Source organism: Myotis myotis, unplaced genomic scaffold (genome assembly GCF_014108235.1).
Source record: "Myotis myotis isolate mMyoMyo1 unplaced genomic scaffold, mMyoMyo1.p scaffold_m19_p_18, whole genome shotgun sequence".
Taxonomy (NCBI): Eukaryota; Metazoa; Chordata; class Mammalia; order Chiroptera; family Vespertilionidae; genus Myotis; species Myotis myotis.
In genome coordinates this window covers 14598065-14623252 of record NW_023416322.1, presented here as the reverse complement: position 1 = coordinate 14623252, position 25188 = coordinate 14598065, and the positions used below count along the sequence as shown (strand labels likewise).

The 25188-nt window shown below is 39.3% G+C and overlaps 2 protein-coding genes across 4 annotated transcripts in view; one reads left to right on the top strand and one right to left on the bottom strand.

Annotated features, from left to right (window-relative positions):
• Positions 1-205: 205 nt before the first annotated feature.
• On the bottom strand, positions 206-25078 carry FLVCR1 (FLVCR heme transporter 1). Of its 3 annotated transcripts, XM_036343492.1 has the most exons (11): positions 24313-25078; positions 19916-20060; positions 14569-14709; positions 11074-11141; positions 10036-10139; positions 7685-7795; positions 6910-7015; positions 6580-6691; positions 3011-3078; positions 2754-2841; positions 206-804 (listed from the first exon to the last, which is right to left on the bottom strand). In XM_036343492.1, the coding sequence occupies exons 1-10, from the start codon at positions 24949-24951 to the stop codon at positions 2767-2769; spliced, it is 1569 nt and encodes a 522-aa protein (XP_036199385.1). In that variant the 5' UTR covers positions 24952-25078; the 3' UTR covers positions 206-804; positions 2754-2766. The 3 variants fall into 3 exon arrangements, with proteins under 3 accessions (XP_036199385.1, XP_036199383.1, XP_036199386.1); XM_036343490.1 differs by lacking the exon at positions 206-804 and having other exon boundaries at positions 1712-2841; XM_036343493.1 differs by lacking the exons at positions 206-804; positions 2754-2841; positions 3011-3078 and adding an exon at positions 6206-6392.
• The window catches only part of SPATA45 (spermatogenesis associated 45), a 39778-nt gene continuing 17384 nt past the window's right edge, over positions 2795-25188 (top strand). Inside the window, exon 1 of the mRNA XM_036343494.1 lies at positions 2795-3109. The gene's annotated coding sequence lies outside the window, so the exon portion shown is untranslated. The remainder of the gene's footprint in view (positions 3110-25188) is intronic.

Sequence of the window (25188 nt, the reverse complement as noted above, 5' to 3'; positions counted from 1 at the left end):
ATAAAGTATTCCAATTTTTATTTGTAATTTCAGGAACTCAACAAGTACATGATTATTTCAAATAACACTGATAGTTTAAAAATAAAAAACAATCACGCTAGCTGGTTTGGCTCAGTGGATAGAGCATCAGCCTGTGGACTGAAGGGTCCTGGGTTTGATTCCAATCAAGGAATGTGCCCCAGTTGCAGGCTGGGTCCCCATTGGGGTCGTGCAGGAGGCAGTCGATCAATGATTCTCTCTCATCATTGATGTTTCTATCCCTCTCTCTCCCTCTCCCTTCCTCTCTGAAATCAATAAAAATATATTTAAAAAACAAACAAACAACAACAATCACTCAGAGGAGGGACCTTAGAATAAAATTGGGGCCATAAAATCTTGATGTAAATAGCTAAGGAAGTTAATGAGTCAGCATATTCTGCCAGAGCTCTCACCAACTGAATAAAAAGGCTAAAAAGACAGATTTTAAATCCCCGTATCCACAAAGTAACAAACATAGTGTTTATCCAATTGCCCAGGGAATGTCTCGGCTATATTTTAGTTAAGTTCCTGTGGCACCATGATTTGGTCCACCCCATGATGACTTTTTAAAAGATCTTTGAGATCAAATTGAATACATTCATTATATGGATGAAGAGACGGCTAGAAACAGATCCAGGACCTGGAGTTCCTGGCTCCCAGCCGAGTTGTTCTGGTGACACAGCCTCTGGGTAAGATTCTACATAATCGGTTGATTACAGACGATGTTACCGTTCCAGGATAAAGCGATGCATATGTGATGCTCAGATCAGAGCTGCTAATTCACTTCTAGGGTATCAAGGGTACAACGGGTTGGCTTTTCATGTTTGTGTGGACATAATATAAATATCACGGCTGTTAAATGTCATTACTCTGAAGAGGATATTCCCTTATCAGTTTAGAGTCAGGATGTGAACAACATCTAAATTCTCACTGTAAACAAAACGCAGAGGTAGGCACTGTGGAAACACATTTGGTCCTATGCTGCTTCCCCTGAGCATGTGAAAGCGCTGACTGTTCCTACAGTATGGAGACTGTACAGTGTGGTGAAGACAAGACCCACTCTCTTGACAAACCGAGGGAGCACATGCCTGGGTACCGTATTTCTCAAAGGAGAATAGTCATAAAAAAATGACGCTGGAGAGCCCTACCTGTTTGGCTACAGCACTGGCCTGTGAATGGAAGGGTCCCGGGTTCGATTCCCATCAAGGGCACATGCCCGAGTTTCAGGCTCAATCCCCAATAAGGAGGCAGCCGATCAATGATTCTCTCTCATCATTGCTCTCATCATTGATGTTTCTATCTCTCTCTCCCTCCCTCTCCCTTCCTCTCTAAAATCAGTAAAAATTAAAAAAAATTTAAAAATGACACTGGAGCCCTAACTGGTTTGGCTCAGTGGATAGAGCGTCAGCCTGCAGACTGAAAGGTCCCAGGTTCGATTCCGGTCAAGGGCATGTACCTTGGTTGCAGGCACATCCCCAGTAGGAGGTATGCAGGAGGCAGCTGATCAGTGGTTCTCTCTCATTGATATTTCTAACTCTCTATCCCTCTCCCTTCCTCTCTGTAAAAAATCAATATATTTAAAAAAAAATGACACTGGAGAATTAGCATAGATAGCATTTTTTAAAATCCTCAACTGAGGACATGCCCTTTTTATTGATTTTAGAGAGGAAGGGGAAAGAGAGAAACATTGATCAGTTGCTTCCCGTACTCACCCCAACTGGGGATCGAACTGAAACCTGAGTAGCCCTGACTGGGAATTGAACCCACCACCTTTCAGCACATGAGACGATGCTCCAACCAACCGAGCCACACAGCCCAGGGCTAGACAGCATTTTAAGCGGTCTCCACTAAATCGGACCACCCAGGCTGGGCACAGATTTCCTCATCTTAGGAATCTTCAAGGCAAAAGTATACGATGTGATACAAGAAATCATGGAAAAGCCAGTTACACATATGATGAAATTTTCTTACTAGAAAGGTATATACTGGGGGAAAAAAAGCGAGTAAAAAAGCCAGTGGGTACAAAACATCTCTCTTTCAAACTGGAGTGAAAAAATATAGGTTACCATTTCTCCCATGATAAGAAGACAGAGAAGTCAAGATGCTGAGCCTGTATCTGGCTCCTAAGCTGAACTAGAACATAAGACTAAAGTCGTGGGTGGGTTCAGTCTGTACACCAAATGGTTTTATGGCCAATGCCAGTACCTGTTACAAAGCGCTTTTTAACAAGGATGTAAGAAACGGGAAACCGTAGCAGTTGTCTGGAAGTAGCATCCCAGCACTGCCCTTCGGTGGACTGAAGTGTCCTGTCGCTACACTGTACTCACACTCAGGGGGTTCGACAACTGGAAAGGGAGCCAATAGGACACTTGGTCCTATTGGGTATTTTTACATATAAATTGTACGTCCTCTTCTGTGACTTAAAGGGATTAGACCTCCACACGATCATTTTAGAAAGCCATGTAAGCTTCCACTTTCCACAAAAAAGAAAAACATTTGACTTTTGAAAAATAAATATCAAGAAGCTTCCTTTGAGATAGATGATAGAAGACTAAAAATGGGACACTCGTTAGATAATGGTAGTGTTAAAAGGATGTAAGCAAAATATTGCTTCAGTTAATAATTAAGCAAAACAGTAACTACATGTAGGAGCCATACAGTAATTTTCAAGTAAGTGTCCATTCCTCATAACCTATGAACCAAGCCTTATAGCTCAAATATCACATGATACTAACTTTTCTTTTCAGCTCAAATTTCTGGTTCTGACTGCTTGGACGTCATAACAGTTTTTGATTCTTCATCTGTGGGACTATCAACTGGCACCTGTGGAAAGAATCAGAAGATGAGAAAGTTTATAACATCTGGCGCATGCATTATGCCCGATCAACAATCGGCTCAGGGATAAAGAAAGAGCTGAGGAATAGATTGGCTTCACACTTCTTCCATGCACACATTTCTCAACAGTATAATCATAGAAGTATTTATTACTTACAGCTTTAATTTCGCCGTTTGTAATTCCTGTATTTATGTTGTGTCTCCTCAGATCAGACTTGATTAATGCTGAAACAGAAGCACCAACAGTTACCGCAGAGTGAGTAGCATTGTACTTTCTCTAAGTAGTGCAAAGTCTTTTTTAATCTTGTCAAATTTAGCCCACCACAGTGCCATAATATTCAATAGCATCCTTGTGGTCTGAAAAAGTAATAGTACCTCTCTAAGCCATTGACGTAATTAGCAAGTCATTCATTAGTGAGGAAATACAAGATGCCAGGAAACAAGGATACAAAGATGAACAGTGCAATTCTTTCCCTAAAGCACCTTCCCATGTAGGGAGATATTGACACGTAGGCACTGTATACTGAACTACAACAATTCAGGGTTGTATAAGGTGTCATGGGAGCATGGAGGCGGGGGGATGCCTATGTTAGGCAAAGGAAATCAGGGAAGGTTTGCCAGAGGAGACACATTTGAATTGAAACTTGAACAATGAGGAGGAACTTGTCAAACATATGAGAGGACAGAGGAAGGCATTCTGGGCGGGCAGATTACAGCATATGCAAAGCTATTGGGACAGGAAGAGCTTAGCCTATTCTTGACACTAGAGGTAGTCAGGGATCATTGAGGGAGATGGCAGGATACAGGGCTGGGTTGGTAGGTATTGTGGACACCGTGTAAAGAGTTTACACTGCATCTGAGAGGGGAGGATGCTATCAGGGCTGTAATAGAGTGAAACGCTCTCTCAGTCTCTCTGACTCTATCTTAATTCTAGCCTGCATTTTCCCCAAGGCTTTCAGGCACATAGCTCCTGCTGTAGCTACGCTAATCATTAGAGGAATGCTGCTTGAGGCTTGAGTTGTTGAAAGAACAGCCCTTGCCAGGGGGTGCCTCTCAGAAGAGGTAGGAAAATATGTACACAATTATGACTGTTTATCAAAGATTTGCAGGAGCCTCAAGAGCAGGCTCAGACCAGCAGGGGTCAACATCAGTGGGCCAGGAACAAAGAGATGTAGAGATTCACCCTCTTCCCTGGACCCCTGGTGGCACCCAGATATCTGGAGTCCTCAATCACATCTTGCCCTCCCTCCTTTCCTCACTTGTTTTCCCTTGACATAAAAGAAGCCTGAATTCTGGGCTCTCTTAAAATGGATTTGAGGAATGTCTACGGCACCCTCATCTTCTCAAGCTGGTGGTGCCTTCTTGATCAAATGAACCTTTCCTTACTCCAAGCTCTGAAATGTTTAATACTGGCCTTTTGAAGCTTCGGGGACACGCACAAACTTTGGGACTGATAACTCAAGGAGCTCAGTCTGGCAGTTGTGAGGAGGATCATTTTTGGCAACAAGATTAGAGACAGGAAGGTCAGTTAAGAGGCTTTAATCCTCCTGAGAGAGGCATGGTGAGGCATGCATATGTGAGAAATGGAGATAAAGGGACAAGTTTAGAGATATTTGAGAATAGAACCGTAAGACTCATTGCTTTGATAGAATATGAAAAATGGACATAAAGCAGGTAAAAAGAGTCATTAAATGCTCAACAACACACCTACAAAGAATATAAAAAACATAGGGAGGCCCTAACCGGTTTGGCTCAGTGGATAGAGCGTCGGCCTGCGGACTCAAGGGTCCCAGGTTCGATTCCAGTCAAGGGCATGTACCTTGGTTGCAGGCACATCCCCAGTGGGGGGCGTGCAGGAGGCAGCTGATCGATGTTTCTCTCTCATCGATGTTTCTGACTCTCTATCCCTCTCCCATCCTCTCTGTAAGAAAATCAATAAAATATATTAAAAAAAAAAAAAACATAGGGAGGACAGAAAGAAAAAAGTGGGTGACTTAAGTTTTCTCGTTTGGGCAACTGAATGAATACCAACTGAATGAATACATGGTGGTCCTAGTCATTGAAACTAAATATACAGCCCTAACCGGTTTGGCTCAGTGGATAAAACGTGGGCCTGCGGACTGAGGAGTCCCAGTTCTATTCCAGTCAGGGGCATATGCCTGGGTTGCGGGCTTGATCCCCAGTAGGGGGCAGCGGATCGATGATTGATCTCTCACCATTGATGTTTCTCTCTCTCCCTCTCCTTTCCTCACTGAAATTAATAAAAATATATTAACAAATAATAACACTATTTGATAGACATATGTTACTTTCCCTGGAAATTAAGAGTCAACATGGATTATTTATGACATATCAGTAGTTAGGCAGTTAAAGTATTACATGCCTCAAAGTTTTGTATGTTTTATATCACTAACTGAAGAAACTTATATCACTAACGGGGGGAAACTCCCTCATAGCAGGATGTACTTTTTTTTGGCTTTTTGTTTTGTTTTTAGAGAAATTTTATGAGTTTATTTGAGCCAAACTGACAACATATGTGGGGGAGCCGATCTCTAATGCTCCTTGGGATGATTTCCTTGGAGGGCACGGGGGACACTCACGCTCTTTAAACATAACGAATGAACGACAGTGATCTTAGGTGGTTGTGTATTTCCGAAATAAATGTTCACCACTGGTAAGATTTCATGTTGGGGGTTTCAAAAAGAATGATCAGGTATTCAATAAACATAAGAAGAAAGCCTTGCTTCCCATCTTCTGGATAGATTCTGTCTCTCGTGTTGGTAAAGGGCGGCAGAAAGAAATAAGCAAGTGAAATAACAGTAGAAGCCAGTATGGACCAGAGAGCACTACTGGACATGCACTGCTTCTGAATCCAATTTTACACTGTATGTCTGGACAAACTATGGGTCCAAGTTCTTTAGCATGCTCTTTCTCTGGAGGTGGGGCACTACCCACTCTCCTGCTCCAGGCTCTTCTGATTACACCCAAGAAGTGTAAGAACTGGCTAACCATGTCAAATGCTATTTCCATCGCCGCCATCTGACTTCTTACACCACCACCACATTGTAGTAATAGCTAACATGATTAGGCTTGTCCTAGGTGCTAGACACCTCCACTGATCCTCATAACAACCCTTGAAGGCAGGCTTTTAAATACCCTATTGCATAAACGAGGGAAGAAAGATTTGAAAGGTTAAGTCGCTTGTCTAATGTCACACAGCGAGTGAGTAGCAGAATCAGAACTTGAGGGTGGGTATGCCCACTCCAGCTCTTTTTTTTTTTTTTTTAATATATTTTATTGATTTTTTTACAGAGGGGAAGGGAGAGAGATAAAGAGTTAGAAACATCGATCAGCTGCCTCCTGCATACTCCCTACTGGAGATGTGCCCGCAACCAAGGTACATGCCCTTGACCAGAATCGAACCTAGGACCTTTCAGTCCGTAGGCCGACGCTCTATCCACTGAGCCAAACCGGTTACAGCCCCACTCCAGCTCTTTACTGACTCTTGTTGCAACAGTTTTGTTTTCTGTGCAGAGCGACTGTATTGAATTTGAAGCAAAGATAAATTAACAGCTTCATATCGTTGGAAGAAAACAAATCATAGCCTGCTTTCTATCTCATTTTTGTCTTGAGTTCTGCCAAGCCATTCAGAATCAATATACGTGAAAATTAAACATAAAGACAATCTGATACAAGTACTTTTGCCAGAAAAATAGCCTGATTTACCTGTGAAAATGATGCCTACAAACATCCAAGCGCAGAGGAATATGTTTCCTGCCCTCGGGTCATAGTCTGATGTGAGCTTTCCTTGAGCCAGCGTGAACAGAATCCCAAAAATCTGAAATAAAATAATTACTTTCATCAAATTTACTTTTGAAAAACAAGTATAACGTTTTCCCCAGAATTTTCTTAACGCTTTTACTCACTTGATTTGACTTCTAGAATCATTCATTAAAAGGTGGAATTTTAAAAACAAAAACTAGGGTCAAACTCATCATCCGCCGGAAATATTTGGAAAACCAGTCATCTCAGGTGGAAGGGAAGTCAGAGGCTTACCTGAGCAGCAGCATTGAGAAGACCGGATGAAGTACCTTCAGATTCAGGGTATGTGATTTCCACAGCAAACTCAAAGCCCAAGGGGAGGTAACCAGTCATGAAGAAACTAGGAAAATGCATCCAGAATTACAGGATTGGCAGAAGGGCAATGTCACACAGAGGCAGTCATTCTACCTCTCAGGCCCATTCGAATGATCAGATAAGGGAATGTCTTGAAGTTGGTATGTGAAAGTAAGGCACTTTTATTGTGCATCCAAGGTCACAAGAACTGAGAAGCAAAACAATGTCTAATATTTTCCTGAGAAAAATAAAGTTACTTGGACTAAGTAAGGCTTATCCACTTTTCACCTACATATACCAAAAAAAATACAATTTAAAACTATTTTTTATATTTCTAAAGTATTACACATTTATGTGCACAAGATGAATCTTTTAAAGTTTAAAATGTTAAAGAACCCTTGGATGAACTTTAAAAATTAAAAAAACCACAATAGCCCTAGCCGCTGTGGCTCAGTTGGTTGAGCGTTGTCCTGTGCACCGAAAGGTCACCACTTCGATTCCCGATCCGGGCACACACCAAGGTTGCAATTTTGATCCCAGGTCAGGGTACCTGCAGGAGGCAACCGATGGATGGTTTTCTCTCTCTCCCCCACTTCCTTCCTCTCCCTCTAAAATCAATAAGAATATATTTATTATAAAATAAAACCCACAGTAGTAATATTTCAGAATCATAAGAGCATGCTATTATTCCTCCTAATCACCTTTTGATACTTACCCAAGCACCCCTCCAGTAACAAACACGATGTTAATGTATTGAAGGTCCAGTGTGAAAGTAAATATAACCATTCCCAAAAAAGACAAAATGTAAACTACCAGAGTAGTCTGTCTAAAACAAAACAAAACAAAACAAAATTGTTAGTATTATATCCGAAGCGCATAATCATCATGTGGTTAGCCATTGCTCTGTCTACACAGTAATAAATATTTTGGTTTTCAAGATTAGGTTTCCCTTATCTATGGAAAATATTTCCACCAAAGCATGGACTTCAAAGCTTAAATTTCAACAGCAGCAGACAACAAAACCCAAACCACATCTTATGCTAGTACAGGAAGGAATATTCATATGGATAACATCATTTTTATGTCTCCAAATGGGATGGTTCCCTATCCATATTTCAAGACTTGGGTTAAATTCTACCTCTTCCAAAATGCCTTTCCTAACCATTGAAGCTTACAACATTCTTTCTTCTAAATTTCTTATCATTTTACTATCCAAATAATTGATACTTGATATCTATTGGACTTATGACATCTATTTTAGTCTGTATTATTATTATTTAATTTTTTTATGTGACTGACTTGTTTTCCCCATTTAGACCACAAGTGTCTTAAGGACAGGGACTATATATTGCTTGCTACAATTCCGAGCTAACCTGAGAAGACAACCAGGGCAACAGAGAACACATTGCTATGCCTATCAAGTTTTTAAATTATATAATGGACCAAAAATTATTAATAAGTTTAATCCCTTTACATAAGATCCCTTCATCTATAAATTTAATGGGTTTCACTCTCGCTATCATTTCATAATAATGAAGCTGTAGCAAGTGCTATCTTAAATTATGGGAGAACTATCTTGGAGAATTCAAGATCAGAGGTAATTTGAAAGGGGTTAGATCAGCCGTGGGCAAACTACGGCCCACGGGCCGGATCCGGCCTGTTTGAAATGAATAAAACTAAAAAAAAAAAAGACCGTACCCTTTTATGTAATGATGTTTACTTTGAATTTATATTAGTTCACACAAACACTCCATCCATGCTTTTGTTCCGGCCCTCCAGTCCAGTTTAAGAACCCATTATGGCCCTCGAGTCAAAAAGTTTGCCCACCCCTGGGTTAGATCAATGGTTCCCAAGGTGGGGCACATGCCCCACAGGGGGGCAATTTGATTTTTAAAGGGGGCAATGTGAGAATGAGTTATTAACTGAATTTTTTGCATTTCTTATGGTTGTGGGGGCCTCATATACAGAATATAAATATATATTGTGACATATTTATGCATTTCAGTTCTCTATTATATGTTTTGAAACTTTATTTGCTTTTTTTATATCACTTCATATTATTTTTTTAAAATAATTTATTAGTGATTTCTTGCTCAGTACTTCAACTCTCCGTTCGTTCTTTTATTTTTCTCCTTCATGGATGCCATGTTCTTTGGAAGCTTGTTTAGACCAAGTTAATGGCCTTTTAGGCTTCCTCCTTGTGAACAGGAGTTCACTTTTTGAATAATAAAAATTATATGTCACACGGGGGGCATCAGGATTTAGAGATGCTTAGGTGGGACATGGCCAAAAAAAGGTTGGGAACCACTGGGTTAGATAATGGTATTAAACTTATTTTGGGCCTTGAAGGTGGACAGGACACAGTTCCATATTTTATTTATTCCATTTATTCACCTCACTTTCCTTCATTCATTCATCCATGTATTCCTCCCAAGCAAATGGAAAGTTTCTGCCTGTTAAAAACTGTAGCTATTTCTTTAAGGCTCAGAGCAAAAGATGCTGCCACTGAAACCCCTTTCTCAGTCTCCCAGTTGGTATTACTCGCTTTTCCTTTTGTATTATCATTTTGCCGATTCCATATAGATGTACAATTAATATAGTGTTTTCATATTGTGTATTATATTATAGTTAAGTGGTGCTATAGCTGGGGACACCGTAGTCAAACTTTTTTACCAAAAAAATCCTTATGCTCAATAATAATAATTTTCTGGTAGGAAAGAACAACATTTTGCTTGTTTTTAAGCTCACAACATGAGAAAAAAGCAGCATAAAACTTCTGTCAGAGTTAAGTGTTTCTCAGAAAGGACTTTTTTAAAGAAGTGGTATGCATGAGTATTATTGGAGGAGAACAGTTCATAATGTATCCAAGTTCTCAAACTTTAAATAAATATGACCCAGAAAACTGGACGATATGTAAACTACAGAAACATTCAGAAGCGAAGGGAACCTAAGAGTGCCTAGAATTCAAGTCTTGTAGTAATAACACTTTTTTGATTTTTTTAAACTAAAAGGCAAAGTTTTCTTTAAAACCAAATGAACACCATACATCTATCTACCTTCGCTTACTTGTATGTTTTGGTATAATCCAGCCATAAGCCACAGAGAATGGAGCCCACCATTCCAGCGATCACCAGTGTTAGCCCAATCCTCCCAGCATTCTCCTCTTCTCCCTTAAAAGAATTTTCATAAGAAGTTAATCAGAGACTTCTAATTCTAATGCATCCTTCACATTCCCATACCTTCACATAGTCAATGGAAATACTCAGATAGAATTAAGCATACCGCATAATAGGAAGATTTGGTCTGTGTTTTAGGATGGGAGCGGAGGAAGGTAAAGCACATTATAAAGGACATTCTATTTTCAAACCAGAAAAAAACCCTAAAATATGGAGAAATCAAAAAGGGGAATTTTCTTGATCCTCCATAATTAGAAGTACAGTGATTTTTTGTTAGAATTCCTAAGTAAGTCACCGATGCCTAAAAAGGAGGTTAATCTGACAGCTTTTACATATTACAACTGCTTTCTCCTTTCAGAAGCAAAGAGAGGTCAGGGCTTGATATATACTTCTTCATATTTGTGTTGGTTTCCCTTAAAATGTTTTTTGCCTTTTTCCATATAACCAGTCACACTATTTCTTTAAAAAAGAATAGTAATTTTAAAAAGGTAGGCATTGTCAAAGCAGTAACAACTTCCTGCTTTTCATTTTGTGTGTTTTATAAATTAGATTAAATGTATTCTCAATTGCACCCTAGCTGGTTTGGCTCGGTGGATAGAGTGTCAGCCTGCAGTCTGAAGGGGCCCGGGTTTGATTCCGGTCAAGGGCACATGCCCAGGTTGTGGGCTCGATTCCCAGTAGGGGGCATGCAGGAGGCAGCCGATCAATAATTCTCTCTCATCCTTGATGTTTCTATCTCTCTCTCCCTCTCCCTTCCTCTCTGAAATCAATAAAAATATATTTTTTAAAATGTATTCTCAATTGAAACAAATATAAATCTTTTACAGCAACAAGGTCATAAATCGTTACTCTATGATCACGCAAACAGCAATTCTGCTAAAGGAAAATCCTTGGCCAAGCATGCAACACAATATCGGCAGAAGCTTACCTTATAATACGTCAGTATCATTTGATTTAATAATGTTGAGACTGAATAAAATGCTCCAGTCATGATACCTATAATAAGAAGCAGAAAACTATAAATAAATGTACCATTACCAGTTCATAAAGTGCTATGGAGTTCTCTGTGACAATTGTGAAAATACAATGTATTTCTCAGTTGACAGAAAATTAAGAACTCTTGCCATTTCAGGATGTGGGCTGATCGATGAACACCTAACTTACTAGAGAATATGATAGGAAAATTCTGTCATTACACCATTTATCACTATTTAGATTCTGATATACTGACCATGAATCATAGCCCCACACAAAACAATGTATATGGCAATGAAGCAACAGATTGCTTACTGAGCACCCACAGTGTACTTGAGCTAATGAATGTTAAAGCATAAGGCACAATCCCTGCTTCAGAGATCTCACCCCTGCATCAAGACTGACAAGGCAATTAGTAAGACAATATTAATTAAAGAATACTTTAAAAGAGAGAAATAAAACAGCTGGTTATCAGGAAGCATATGACTAGGTTTGAACCCTGGTGTTTCCTTGCACATAATGTGTGGCTTTAGGTAAGTCTCTTAACCTGGTTGAAACTTAAGGTTATTATTTCTCTCTTTCTCTTTATTACTAAATATTTCAAGCATACAAAATAGTACAGAGAATAATTTGACACTCTTTTACTCTTCACCCAGCTTTGTCGAACATTAACACTTGACCATCTTTGCTTCAGATTCAATTTTTAGACCTTAGCTAAATTACCCTTTTCTCTTATTATTTCTCAGAGATAACCCTGATCCTGATCTTGGGATTTATCATTTTAGATGTTAAAATTATTTTAGATATTTATGTGTATTCATAAACTACAATTAGAATTTTGTGTGTATTTAAACTTTATCTAAATAATAAATTATTTATATCCATTGCAAGTTGTTCTCATCTCTCAATATTATGGTTTTGATATTTATCAGTGCTGATATTTTTAGTTCTGTTCATTTGCTTTCTCTGCTGTGTAATAGTCCGTGTGTGGATACACTTCAATTTATGTATCTCTTATCCTGTCAACAAACTGATCAATTAACACCTAACTTACTAGAGATTATGATAGGAAAATGTTTTCCAGTTTTTCACTAATACAATGTTGTAATGATTATTCTGTGTTTGTTCTTATGCATAAGGGTTTCTCTAAGTATATACCTAGGAGTAGGAATACTTTCTGGATAAGGCCAAATTGCTCTTTGAAATGGTTGCATCAGTTTACACTACCAACAGAATTCCTTTACTCCACATTCTTGCCAAACCTGTTTTCACTAAATTTTAAAAAAATTTTAGGGAGAGGCAATTTGAGTGATATTACCGGTATACCTTGCTCTGGTTTTGACTGGCATTTCCTTGGCTATTAGTAAGGTTGAGCATATATAAGAACACTACACACATACAAACACATAAATGCTTTCCAATTCCCTTGGATTGCTTGCTCTTTTCTTGTTGATCAATAGAGTTACTTTTATATTGTAGGTACTAAGCCTCTGTTGGTTATATACATTGCAGGCATTTTTCTCAGAATCTATGTCTTTTCACATTTTACTGATGCTTTTTAGAAAAGACCATTATTTTGAAACAATCATCTTTATCAATCTTTTTCTTTCAAGTTTGTACTTTTTGCATTAAGAAATTCTTTTAAGAATACTAATGTGGTTTCCTATACTTCCTTCTAAAACTTTAAAGGTCTGATGTTTACCCTTTGTCTTTAATTTATTACAATTCATTTTTGTGTATGGTATGACGTAGAGACCTAATTTTACTCTGCTTTTCCTGTATGGGTAATCAGTGATCTCAGGGCAATTTACTATATATTTTCTCTTCTGCCAAACATCACATTTTTATATCTGCATAATGTTCTAGTCATTAGAGCTCTTGACAAATATGCCAGATTTTCTCTTTCCAGGCACTTAGTGGCATGGCCATAGACTTTAAATGTGAGCAAAGGTGACATTTCCCATTTTCTGCTTTAGTAATCATGGAAGCAGGTGCCTTTAGCATGCACTTGCTGTACAACTTATTACCTTTTGATAAACATCTCTTACACTGTTATTTACTTTTCAGATGTTTCTATTATCTTCCCATTGGATTATAATTATTTCAGAACAAAAATCATATCTGTATCATGCTTCTTCCTAGCTCACACAGCATCTATGGCACTACTGTTGATATCTGATAATTACTGGTGAAATAAAATGAACAACAGTGAGATAACTGTTAAGCTAGCTGTTGTAGAACTGCTTGCACATTTCAGGTACAAGAAATAATGGCACAAAGTCACAGAGACTAGAACAAACAGTATATAAGCATGTGGAGGCATACTTGTGTGTGTGATTGTATATGTCTGTGACAGGAGGTTGGTTATAAATTTGGCTGAAAGAGAATTTTGTATTGGGAAACGGTGAATGATAAAAGGGCATAGGAAAGAAGCCACCTTAAATGAGAGGCTAAAGAAATGAATTTGCTCTAAGAGATAATAGTGAACCACTCTACTTCCTAGTTAGAAGTTTTAGATTCAGGAATTCATTAGATTAAAAAAAGAAAGAAAGAAAGAAAAGAAAAAGGAATTAATCCTGATAAAAGGGTAAGAGTTTAGGTCAGGGCATAATTTGTTATAACCTGTAAAACAATTATATACTAGGGTGTGTACTCTCCCAATAATGTAAACAGAAGTGAGTGATTTCTGAAGGCAAGTAAGACAGATATAGGAGGTGTTGGTGGTGAATATAACTGTGCTAATATAAGAAACAAAGAATAAACTGCAGTTAAAGCCACAGAGTTAAGATGAGTATCTGTCAGCCATCCGGAAAAATCTGGGAGGGTGAGAATTTCCTTTAAGTTATAACTGGTCAAGGTGACCTCCTTGATGTCTAGTTTTGATGGAGGAGTCAGGATAGACTCTAGTCTGCACAGGGTCAAACAAAACGATTGTTGATGACATTTCCCACATGGTTACAGCAGTCCTAACTATAGTTCAGAAAGCATCTAAAGTACCCATGGAACTCACAAAAGAAGGCACTGCTTCTCTACTCAAGGTCTATTCATTTATTTTAAAAACATGTAACAAAATCCACCCTAAAGTTTTTGCTTTTTTAATTTAAGTTTATGACTATGCTATCATTACTTTTATAGAGTTAACAACCCTACTGCACTAATGAAAGTTCAAACCACTAGATTAAATGGAAAGAATCTACAATGCTCAAAGGTTTATAGCAGAGGTCCTCAAACTTTTTAAACAGGGGGCCAGTTCACTGTCCCCCAGACATTCCACACATGCGCACTGCAGGCCCCGGACGAGTCGGCTGCTAAGCAGGACAGGCAGCGGTGGCAAAAACACCCGGCGGCCGGATAAATGTTTTCAGAGGGCCGCATGTGGCCCACGGGCCGTAGTTTGAGGACCCTTGGTTTATAGAGACATCAAAGAAGATAAAAGGAAACCACTTACCATATGTGATCAATAGAAGGACAAAAGGCATGTTTTTAAACAGGTTCATTATTGAGTTCTTATAGGAGTACTCTGTAGGGGGACTGTCTTGAATGGCTGCTTGAGCCCGACTTGGTGGATAGCGAGGTTTTTCTTTGAATGCTGGAAACGTACATGAAAAAGGTCATGAAATAAATGCATCTTCCTTAGTGAGGTGACTAAATTCAGTTTACATTCAAAGAGGCAGTGAAAGTCCAAGAGTAAGGCTTTTCACTTTTCACTGATTTCTAAGTGATGACTAGTTTGGCATTGAAACTGACTAAAACTCAGAGGTTTGGCCCATTCAAAACTACAAAACCACTAGCAATACATTACAAACTTGCCCACTGGTTATTACAGTTTTAGTTAAGCAAGAGTAATCTTTTTTTTTTTTTTTAAATTTTTTTTTTTTTAAATATATTTTATTGATTTTTTACAGAGAGGAAGGGAGAGAGATAGAGAGTTAGAAACGTCGATGAGAGAGAAACATCGACCAGCTGCCTCCTGCACATCTCCCACCAGGGATGTGCCCGCAACCCAGGCACATGCCCTTGACCGGAATCGAACCTGGGACCCCTCAGTCCGCAAGCCGACGCTCCATCCACTGAGCCAAACCGGCTTCGGCGCAAGAGTAATCTTTATTAAGTATTCAACAATTATATTTCTAACTTTAGTTCAATTTTTAGTTAGAGGTAACATCAGGTAGGGGCAAGCCAATATATTATTGAACTTAGAGGATTGTCTTGAGTTAGTAACTATTTCTTCTGAAATCTGGCATAAGTGTTATCATCTATCCAATCCCACCTCTAGAACTGAAAAGGTCCAGGTGGATTCAGGGGTACTGCTTGCTGACTCACTCTAGCTACATATGGGCAATCTAGGGGTAGAGCTGAGAGACAGAAAAGTGTGATGGTTTCTGATTCTACAAGTCATAGCACTGCCCATTTCTATGGAGTTAGGGACAGATTTCACAGGCTTCTTAGGCAGCCATTTAGAGACTGCCCTTTTGCTGGGCAGGGAAGGATCTACTAACTTCCTGCAACAGATGGCTAGGGAGAGATTTCTGTAGGGTTTGGCTAGCTATTGGCTATTTCTTCCAGTATCGCTAAAATCTGGTACATCAGAAATCAAAATCTAGTCTTAGTACTGACTCAAAAATTTAAACCAAAATAAAGTGGAAAATACTGTATTTCATTGAAATCTAAGATGGTCTGATGCTGGCATTCAATGATCTTGCTAGGTATCAATAGAAGGTTTTCACATAATCATGTCTCAGTTGGCACCAATGTTATAGGCCATCGATTTTTTTAATTGTGAAAAAAATGCAACACGAGATGTGCCCTAGTAATAAATTTTAAGTTCACAATATGGTATTGTTAAGTATGGGCATAATGTGGAACTTATTCATCTTAGATGCCATTAATTATTAAAAGCATTTTGATTTCAGAGATTTCGTGATAAAAGTGTACATTTTGAATCAATGAAATAAAGATTAGGAAAAAAGTAGTATTTTCTAAAAGACCAGAACTTCTTTCTCTCTCTCTTTTTTAATAGTGGCTATTTCTTCCAACAATGAAGGCCTGCCTTGTTGTTTAAAAGTGGGCTAGATCGCCCTAACCGGTTTGGTCCAGTGGATAGAGTGTCAGCCTGAGGACTGAAGAGTCCCAGGTTCGATTCCAGTCAAGGGCATGTACCTTGGTTGCGGGCACATCCCCAGTGGGGAGTGTGCAGGAGGCAGCTGATCGATGTTTCTCTCTCGTTGATGTTTCTAACTCTATCCTTTCCCTCTTCTCTGTAAAAAATCAATAATATATATATATTTTTTAAAAAGTGGGCTAGATCTGATGGACCTGGCTGTCAATAATAATCACATAGAAAATTTAGTACAGATTTTACGAGACTATCCAAGAATCAGAACCTCCAGAACAGAACCTGTGAATCTGTATTAAACACAAAACTCTCTGGGGGTTAGGGGCGCCTAGGGAGAGGTCAATGGGGGGAAAAGGAGATTTATGTAATACTTTAAACAATAAAGAACTTAAATTTTAAAAAAAATTCTCCAAATGCTATCAATACCCAGCCAGCTGGGAAAATCACTGCAAAAGAAATGATCCTTAAAGCTTCCATATAATACTGCAATTCTTTAACATTCTCCTATTTGCTGCTAAAAATTAAAAACTTAAAGTTCTTTACTCACCAAAACATGATTAACTATGATATAACTAAACAGACTTCTAGTTTTACAGGTCTCACAACTAATTCAAGAGGAGACATATCTCATACATATTTACTTTGTAATATCCTTACATTGGAGGACTGGTAGACATAAATGTTTAAGTTGCTGCAATTTCTCCTCTTCCTTTCACCCTATCTGCTCCTTGCACTGTTGAGGAAGTCTGTTGTCCTTTCCTGAAAGGGTCCTAGTTAAGATAGGAAATATCTTTTTTATTAATATTGGTCATACAGAACTCACACAATTGTAAAGCAAAGTTTCAGAGTGCAAAAATGCTTACAAGGTAGTCATGAATATTTACTGAATCTTAATTTCCTTCAGTTTTTATTTACTATGGTAAAATGAGTCTAAATGGCTCAGATCTGAACTCAAATGAAAAAAAAAAATGATTCTTGATAGTCTTTAAATCCACTAGATTTATTTTCTAAATAGAAATATGATCTTTTCATTTCAGGCAGTCAGTTGCTCTCTGGAACAAAATCAGGCGTGTATCTACCAGCTACACGATATAATAAAGTTGGGTTTAAGTCTATATGAAGGAAAGACAAAGGAACAAAAAACCATTGGTCTGTGACCCTGTACTGCATTTTCAGAGGATGAAAGACGGCTTTTTCCTTATCTTTTGAAACTGAAAAACAACTGCCTTCTTACCCCCTTCTCTTTTCCCCACCAAAAACTTGTGCCAATAAAGCAATTAATTAATTAAATGAGATAAGCATATAGTGTGCCTTTACGCATGTTTGATATATATCAAGCAATCAAATGTTAGAGGCCGTAATAGAGTTCTCCCAATAAGAAGGGGGTAGTAGTGTAAATTTAGCGTAGGGCTTGGGTTAATTTAGAAATGCCAGATGGATTATACTCAAGCTCTGTGAGGGAGGGTAAAAGAGTTACATGGCATGAACCCTCAAGACAGTATTTTAGGAAGACTGTTTAAGACCAATTTAGTTATATCACGTTGCTAAAAACATAAATTATAAAATAATTTAGGCTGTGCTTCCAAAGTATTTATGGGTAGAATTTAGAAGTAGGATTGTCTTAGTAACTTAGGACCTTTGAGTAATTAAGGACTTTTTAAGTAACCCAAATTTTCCTCAACAGCCAATATTTGGATACATATTTAATTTATTCAAATTAAAATTTTAATTTAAATGTCACAATTTTCAACCTAAGACATTCACATCACAACTGTGTATAGTTTTGCTTTTACACTAGGCTTGATATCATAAGATTGGTCACCAAGCAAAACTTGACAGTAAGCCCTTTTTTTCCTATTCCATTTCCATGTTTTACACTCCCCCACCCCCATTTCTATTTTCACTGTCTACTATAAACTATGAGTACATAAATAATTATGTACATAAATAGTTCTCTTTTAAATTCTCAAATAGCACAGGGTGATATGCCAATGGTCACACTGATTATTGTGGGGTTGTTATATTTTTTTGGCCTTCTCCCTTAACAGATAAAAATCTTATATTTGTAGCATTTCATTATATATGTTTAAGCACATATGTGCGCATATGTAATTTCATATCTATAGATATCTCATATATAATCTATTACTCTCACTTCTTCCAAAGATACAATTTGAAAACAATAAAGAAAAGGAAAACCAGAATTTATGTGAAGATTGATAAGCAATCGAAGGAAAGAGAATTTTATATTGTAATAATCCCTGTTGCTAATAGAAGACTCATGAATACAAAATGCATATGAACTATATTTCATCTAGCAAATCAAATATGGCTATCAGAAAAATATACTTAAGAGTTTGCTTTTTAAAAATATAGATTTCTTTGAGACATAAGTAAAACTTTAGACGATAAAGTATATATATATATATCTATATATATATATCAAAGATATATAGATTTATTTTAAAACTTTGTTAAACTGCTAAAATAGTACAGGGATAATTTGTCCTTTTTCAGTAGTCTGCACACAACAAATATGCCACTCACTAACTGAAACACAAAAACCAACCATAAGTAGACTGGATATGTCAGAATATTCCTTATGCTACCAAGAAAATATTTTGTTCATTATCTTAAGGGAAATTAAATATGTGGCAGAGCTTCCTATACCTGAAGTTCATTTATGAAGGCAGTCTCTATCAAAACATTCTATCGTCTTCAGCATACCTTTCATTGAACATTGAGGATTTCATATTTGAAGATCATAAAACTTGAATTTTTCATTACTATTATAGCCATGGTAAAAATTAATATATAAATGAAAAACCCCAATTTAATTGTAAATTTTAATGAATAAAAGATGGCCTTTTATCTTTAAAGTGCCCTTCCTCTCACATTCAGATATACTGAGCGCCTAAAGGGCAGTATTATAGTTAGGTTAGCAGGTATGTTACTTAAATAAACCTTACCTAGCCCTTTCCCTGAAATCAAACTTGTTTCCCATTAAAAATAAACTTTAAAAAGCAGACCTTCCCAAACCTTCTTCCAAACTGATGATGGCTGCTTGCAGCTGACTTTGACTGACTGCTTCAAGACACAGGCCCCGGCGAGAGGACTCAGTGACGGAGGGTGGCAGCAGAACTGTGCTGGCGTGGCCTAACAAGTAGATAGTTGCCACAGTTTGAAATTCTGCTGAACATCTTGCCACTGCCCAGGGTCATTCACTGGTCAACATTTTCAGATCCAATCAATTGTTACATTGAGGATCCTCAGAAGGACTTATCATTAAAAGGAAGATTGTAGCCTTTCTGCATCATATCAAAGCATTGACAAGAACTTGTCCCTGGCTAGGTTAGCGGAAGATGCAGAACATGTAGAGGAATATGCAAGGAGGAGGCAGTTAATGTTTGAAACCAAGAGTTATCAGGAAAGAAAAGTTAGTAGGGAGACAAGTGAGATGAATTAGTCTTCAAACCCTTTACAATATTAAAATAGATGGACCATACATAGCCCTAGAGCTGTAACATTCGTTACCTGAGCAAGACAGCGTTACGGCAAGAATGAAACAAGCAAATGGCATTTGCGATAGTAATAACAATGTTTAGGGTTGGTTATTTGTCTTTTCATACGTTTGTCATGCATTTATCTACTTAAGCTCTAGGGAAAATAATTCGCTTACCAATTATTGTTAAAATAAATAAAAGTGTGGCGACGGCTGATGTGCCATAAAACATGGTACTGATATTATAAGCCAAGAGATCTGTGTTGTTCACTGTGTTGGGCACCAGCACTGGTGGTAGCAGAAAGCCAACTGCAGTTCCAAGCTGTAAAATAAACAGTCCTGTTAACAGCTATCTTAGAAGAGAAAGAAGCATGCACTGCCAATTAATACAACACAGAGAGGACCGCTAGTGTATGTGAGGTGCTTTCGTGAAGTCGAAAGCACCACATTCTAATGTCTTTTTACAATGGTACCGTTAAAGAGGAATTGCTGACAGATCTCTTCCCTATCAACAAGCATTCGCTGAGCTCCTGTAACCTAAATAATGCTGCTCTAAAGTTTGACGCTTACAATAAAAAAGGGAATAAGAATATGCAAGATAAGATTGAGAAAAGACAACCTACAGGATGGGGAAAAATATCTGTAAATTATATATTTGATAAGGGTCTACTATCCAGAATACATAGAGAACTCTTATGATTCGACAACAAAAAGACAAACATCCCAATTCAAAAGTGGTCAAAGGACTTGAATAGACATTTCTCTAGAGAAGCTACACAAATGTGCAATATGCACGTGAAAAAAAATGCTCAATATCATTAGTCATTAGGGCAGTGATGGCGAACCTATGACACGCGTGTCAGAGGTGACACGCAAACTCATTTTTTTGGTTGATTTTTTTTTGGTTAAATCTCCAGCCCCTCCTCTCTCTCTCAAATCAATAAACAGCCCTGGTCGGTGTGGTTGCCAGTTCAGTTCCCAGTCAGAGCACATACTCAGGTTGTGGGTTCGATTCTCATCGGGCGCATAGGGGAGGCAATCGGTTGATGTTTCTCTTTTACATTGATGTTTCTCTCTCCCTCTTCCTCTCTCTCTCTAAAATCATTTTCTTTTAAAAGAGCCAAAAGTGGTTCATTTTCTAAATCAATAAACATATCCTCAGGTGAGTATTAAAAAAAAAAAAGGAGGCAGAGATAACATTTACCAAATATTTCATTTGCTCTCTTACAAAATGCTAGATAGAGATAATTAAACAGGTAATTACAAGAGAGTAGTAAGTATAGTATTATAATGGAGAAGTAGGTGATAAGACTGGGAAGATCAAGTAATTTATGATCCAAACAAGAATACTACTCAGAGTGAAAGGGACTCCGGGAGTAATTATACTGGACAACAGGTGTACTGTCCCAGGCAAACTGAGGGTCACCCTAGCTAAGAGAGTGCTTCGGAAGAGCACCTTATATAGACTTGGAGTTCAGGAAAAGTTTCTGGAGGAGCAAAGATCTGGTTAAGGAACTGGAGTTAGCCTTAGCTGGCTTGGGTCAGTGGATAGAGCGTCAGCCTGCGGACTAAAGGGTCCCAGGTTCGGTTCAGGTCAAGGGCACATGCCCGGGTTGCAGGCTCGATCCCCAGTAAGGGGGCATGCAGGAGGCAGTGAATCAGTGATTCCCTCATCATTGATGTTTCTCTCTCTCTCCCTCTCCCTCTCTCTCTGAAATGAACAAAAATATATTTTTTAAAAAAAGAAAGAAAAGAAACTGGAGTTAGCCAAGTGAAGTAGAAATGTTCCCAGACAAGGGGACATCATGTACAAAGGAAAGAGAGAGCAGGACCTTGTGAGAAACTGAGTAGAGCACAGTTTCCCACAGAGCAGAGAAGGAGTAGGCATGTGAGGATGGATGGGGGTGTGGAGAGAGGTGAGGCTGAGGAGTTGGCAGGAGGTCGAGCTGGAACGTCAGACATTGTCACAATAGTTTGAATTCTTTCTTCTTCTAAATGTCAGAAATCTCAGTCAGATTTGAAAACTTTAAAACAAGTCCTTGGCAACCGCAACCTCCAAGTTATTCTTGGTGACCTTGCTATACCTCTGGTTTTAACCTTGGGACCAGAGAGGCATATAAAAAGTCATCTTAGACAGTTTGAATTTTATCCGAAGGGCAATGGAAGCTGCTGCAGGGGAGTGCCCAGACAGAGCTATCAGAAAGACCACACTGGATGGATGTGGAGAATAGAGGGAAGAGAGCAAGAGCTGCGGATGGAAAGGTCAGTTAGCAAGCTCTCTGGGTGACGGCTGCAGGCGGCCAAAACTAAGACAATGGCAGTAGAAATGAATAGAAAAGAGCTAGGAGGCAAAGTCAATTTTGATTGGTGGGGTCGTATGGAATATCCAAGTGGCTAAATCCAGCTGGCCAGTATCTATGAATCTGAAACTTATCCATATAGCCAAGCAGTTTTTATAGAGACTCTACAATGTGCCAGGCATTGTAACAAATGCTGGTGATACAAGTGTGTACATTCAGACCTTGTGCCTATTTTCATGAAACTTACAATCTGATGGTGGGGATGGGAAGTGAGTAATAAAGAATGGTTAATATACAAACATATAAATATACCAGACAGTGATAAGCACTACATAGAGAATTAAAGTATAATTATGTAATAAGAGAATGATTGGACAACTCTAAATGGGATTGTCAAGAATTGCCACTGAGTGATATTTAAAATGAGTTTAAACTGAGAACTCAGTGACAATAAGGATGTAATAATGTCATCCTAAGCAGGAAGAACATCCCAGGCAGAGGGAATGCTTCTGCAAAGGTGCTTATGCAAAATGCAAGTTTAGTATTGTTTAAGGAACCAAATAAGACATATTAGTAAGGTTGTATAATTCAAAGTAGAGTTTAGATTTTAAGTACTATGGGAAATCATTGGTAAGTTCAAAGCAGGGCAATGGCTTGATATGTTTTGAAAGGTTCTCTCAGGTTAGAGACCTGGCAATATTAGATGGTTAATTTAAATCTGGAATTCAGGGGTCAGACAGACTTGAGTGTGAATGTTGGCACTAATTAGCTATGTGACTTTCAGGAAATAATTTCGTCCCTTCAAGACTCAATTTCTGCATCTATAAATTGGGGAGAATCATAGTTCCTACCTTACATTACTAAATTAAATGACACATGCAAGTAAAGGACTTAATATGGTGCCAAGTTTTAATGAGTGCTGAATAATGTTGTATATTATTATAAATGATCACTCCATAATCTAGGCTGAAGTTGCACACATGGGGGTCATGAGCTACTGGAGTCAAGGAAGGATGAGAACACCCAGGTAGATATAGGAAGAAGGCCCAGAGATATGCTGATGGTTAGAGGGAAATCTACCTATGAGAAGACATTTCCATTTATTATCCATGAAATAGATAATCCATGGCTATGGAGTTGATAATATTTGTCTTGCTCAATGAAGTCTTAATCTTGAATATAATTTTGTAAATGTAAAATACTTTTTAAAAAAAATATATTTTATTGGTTTTTTACAGAAAGGAAGGGAGAGGGATAGAGAGTTAGAAACATCGATCAGCTGCCTCCTGCACACCCCCTACTGGGGATGTACCTGCAACCAAGGTCATGCTCTTGACCGGAATCGAACCTGGGACCCTTCAGTCTGCAGGCCAATGCTCTATCCACACTGATCCAAACCAGCTAGGGCAGAAGTAACATTCTTTTGTTACATAACTACATATATTGCTACATGTAGTAGAGAGAGATGTGAAGTTCTTGGTGTACAGATTTTTAACTAGATTCTCCTCAGGCTAGTGAACACTCAATACAATTTACATAAAGTATAGAACTCCATATGCAAAATTTAAGTTATAAGAGAATCAATCTGCAATTTTAAAAAACCACACATTCTACCTAGTCATGCTAATGGAATTTGGACCTATGGTGTAAGAAAAGACTAACAAGCACCTTAATGGAGACTTGGCAATGGAGACTTTACAATGGGTTCCAAGATCTGTGATTTATCTTCGTTTTCTTACCGTTAAAAATTGGTCATTGGACTCAGGAATTTTGTGAGATTTTTATCTCTAGACTAGAACATCTATTTAGCAGTCATGTATAAGTGTTTGTTATGTACCAAGCACTCTGCAGGCTGCTACTATATAAAACCAAACAGGGCTAGTCATATTGACCACTCAAATGGAACAAACTTCCCAGAATCCAATACGTCTTTTGCAAATACACCGAAGTGGGTGACAAAAATAATACCTACCCAAGTCTCATTCATTGCTGCACTGCCAAGTCTTCTATGATGCCAGGCACATAGGAGCCATTTCAGTTAATTATTTTACAGGTAATTCTCAAAGCGAAGTGATCAGGTGCTCACTTTAAACTGTTTTTTCAAAGTCTTTTCCTTACAAAGAGACCAAAATCCCCCTTTAAGCCAAGGCTGACTCCTATCCCTTTATTAGACAAGCCTCCTGAAGGTCCATCCGTATGCCTAGCTCACATGGCCTATTACTTTATCTGGTCCTTTAAGCATCCGATTCTCATCTATCAACCCTAGTCCCTTACCTGATTGCCGAGCACGGCGGTGGAACAAGCTGTGGACACCTCTTTGGGCCCAAACCACACCGAGGCGATGCGGGAGGGCAAGCCCAGGATGAACACCTGGGCCACGGAGCACAGGGCCTGGCCCAGCATGGTGACCCAGAACAGGTGCTGCTGCACGCTGCCGCACTTGACCCAGGCGCCCAGGCAGTTGAGGCCGGAGCCCAGCAGGGCGGTGAGGCGCAGGCCCTTGGTGTCCAGCAGCCAGGTGGCTGGGAAGATGAGGGGCACGTACGCCAGCATGTACACCATGGACAGCCAGTTGATGTGCAGCGAGGAGACGCCATAGAAGCCCTCGAAGACATTGCTGATGATGCTGTACTGGATCCACTGAAAGGCGTTGACCATCGAGTACAGGCTGAAGATCAGGAGCACCGCAAAGCGCCGCGCAGAGAGCGCCGTCCGGGGCGTCGGGGAGCCCTCGGCCCCTGGGGGCTCCTCTCCGGGGGTCGTGGGCAGCAGCCGAATCTGGGTCTCCTCCTCCGGGGCCAGATGAGTCTGCAGCCTGCCCAGGGCACCCGAGACGGCCGTGGGGCTGTCCCGAGGGACCCCATTCAGGGCCACGCAGCCGGCTTTGGGCCCGTTCTGCGGCTCCGCGCTCATCTTCCCGGCCGGCAAGCCCCCGGGGACGGGGAGGTATCCCTTCGTAGGCGGATGCCCGGTCGCCACCGCTACCCCCTCCTCGACGTCCGGCCCGGCCAAGTCCCTGGGCTCCCCGGTGCTGCCTCGCGCCCCCAGCCCCCTCCCCCGCCCTGCACCCCCGCCCAGCACCCGAGGCCCTCCCGGCACCCCAACCCAACCTTTTGGCCCACCGCTCCTGTGCGTGGCCCGCTCTCCGAC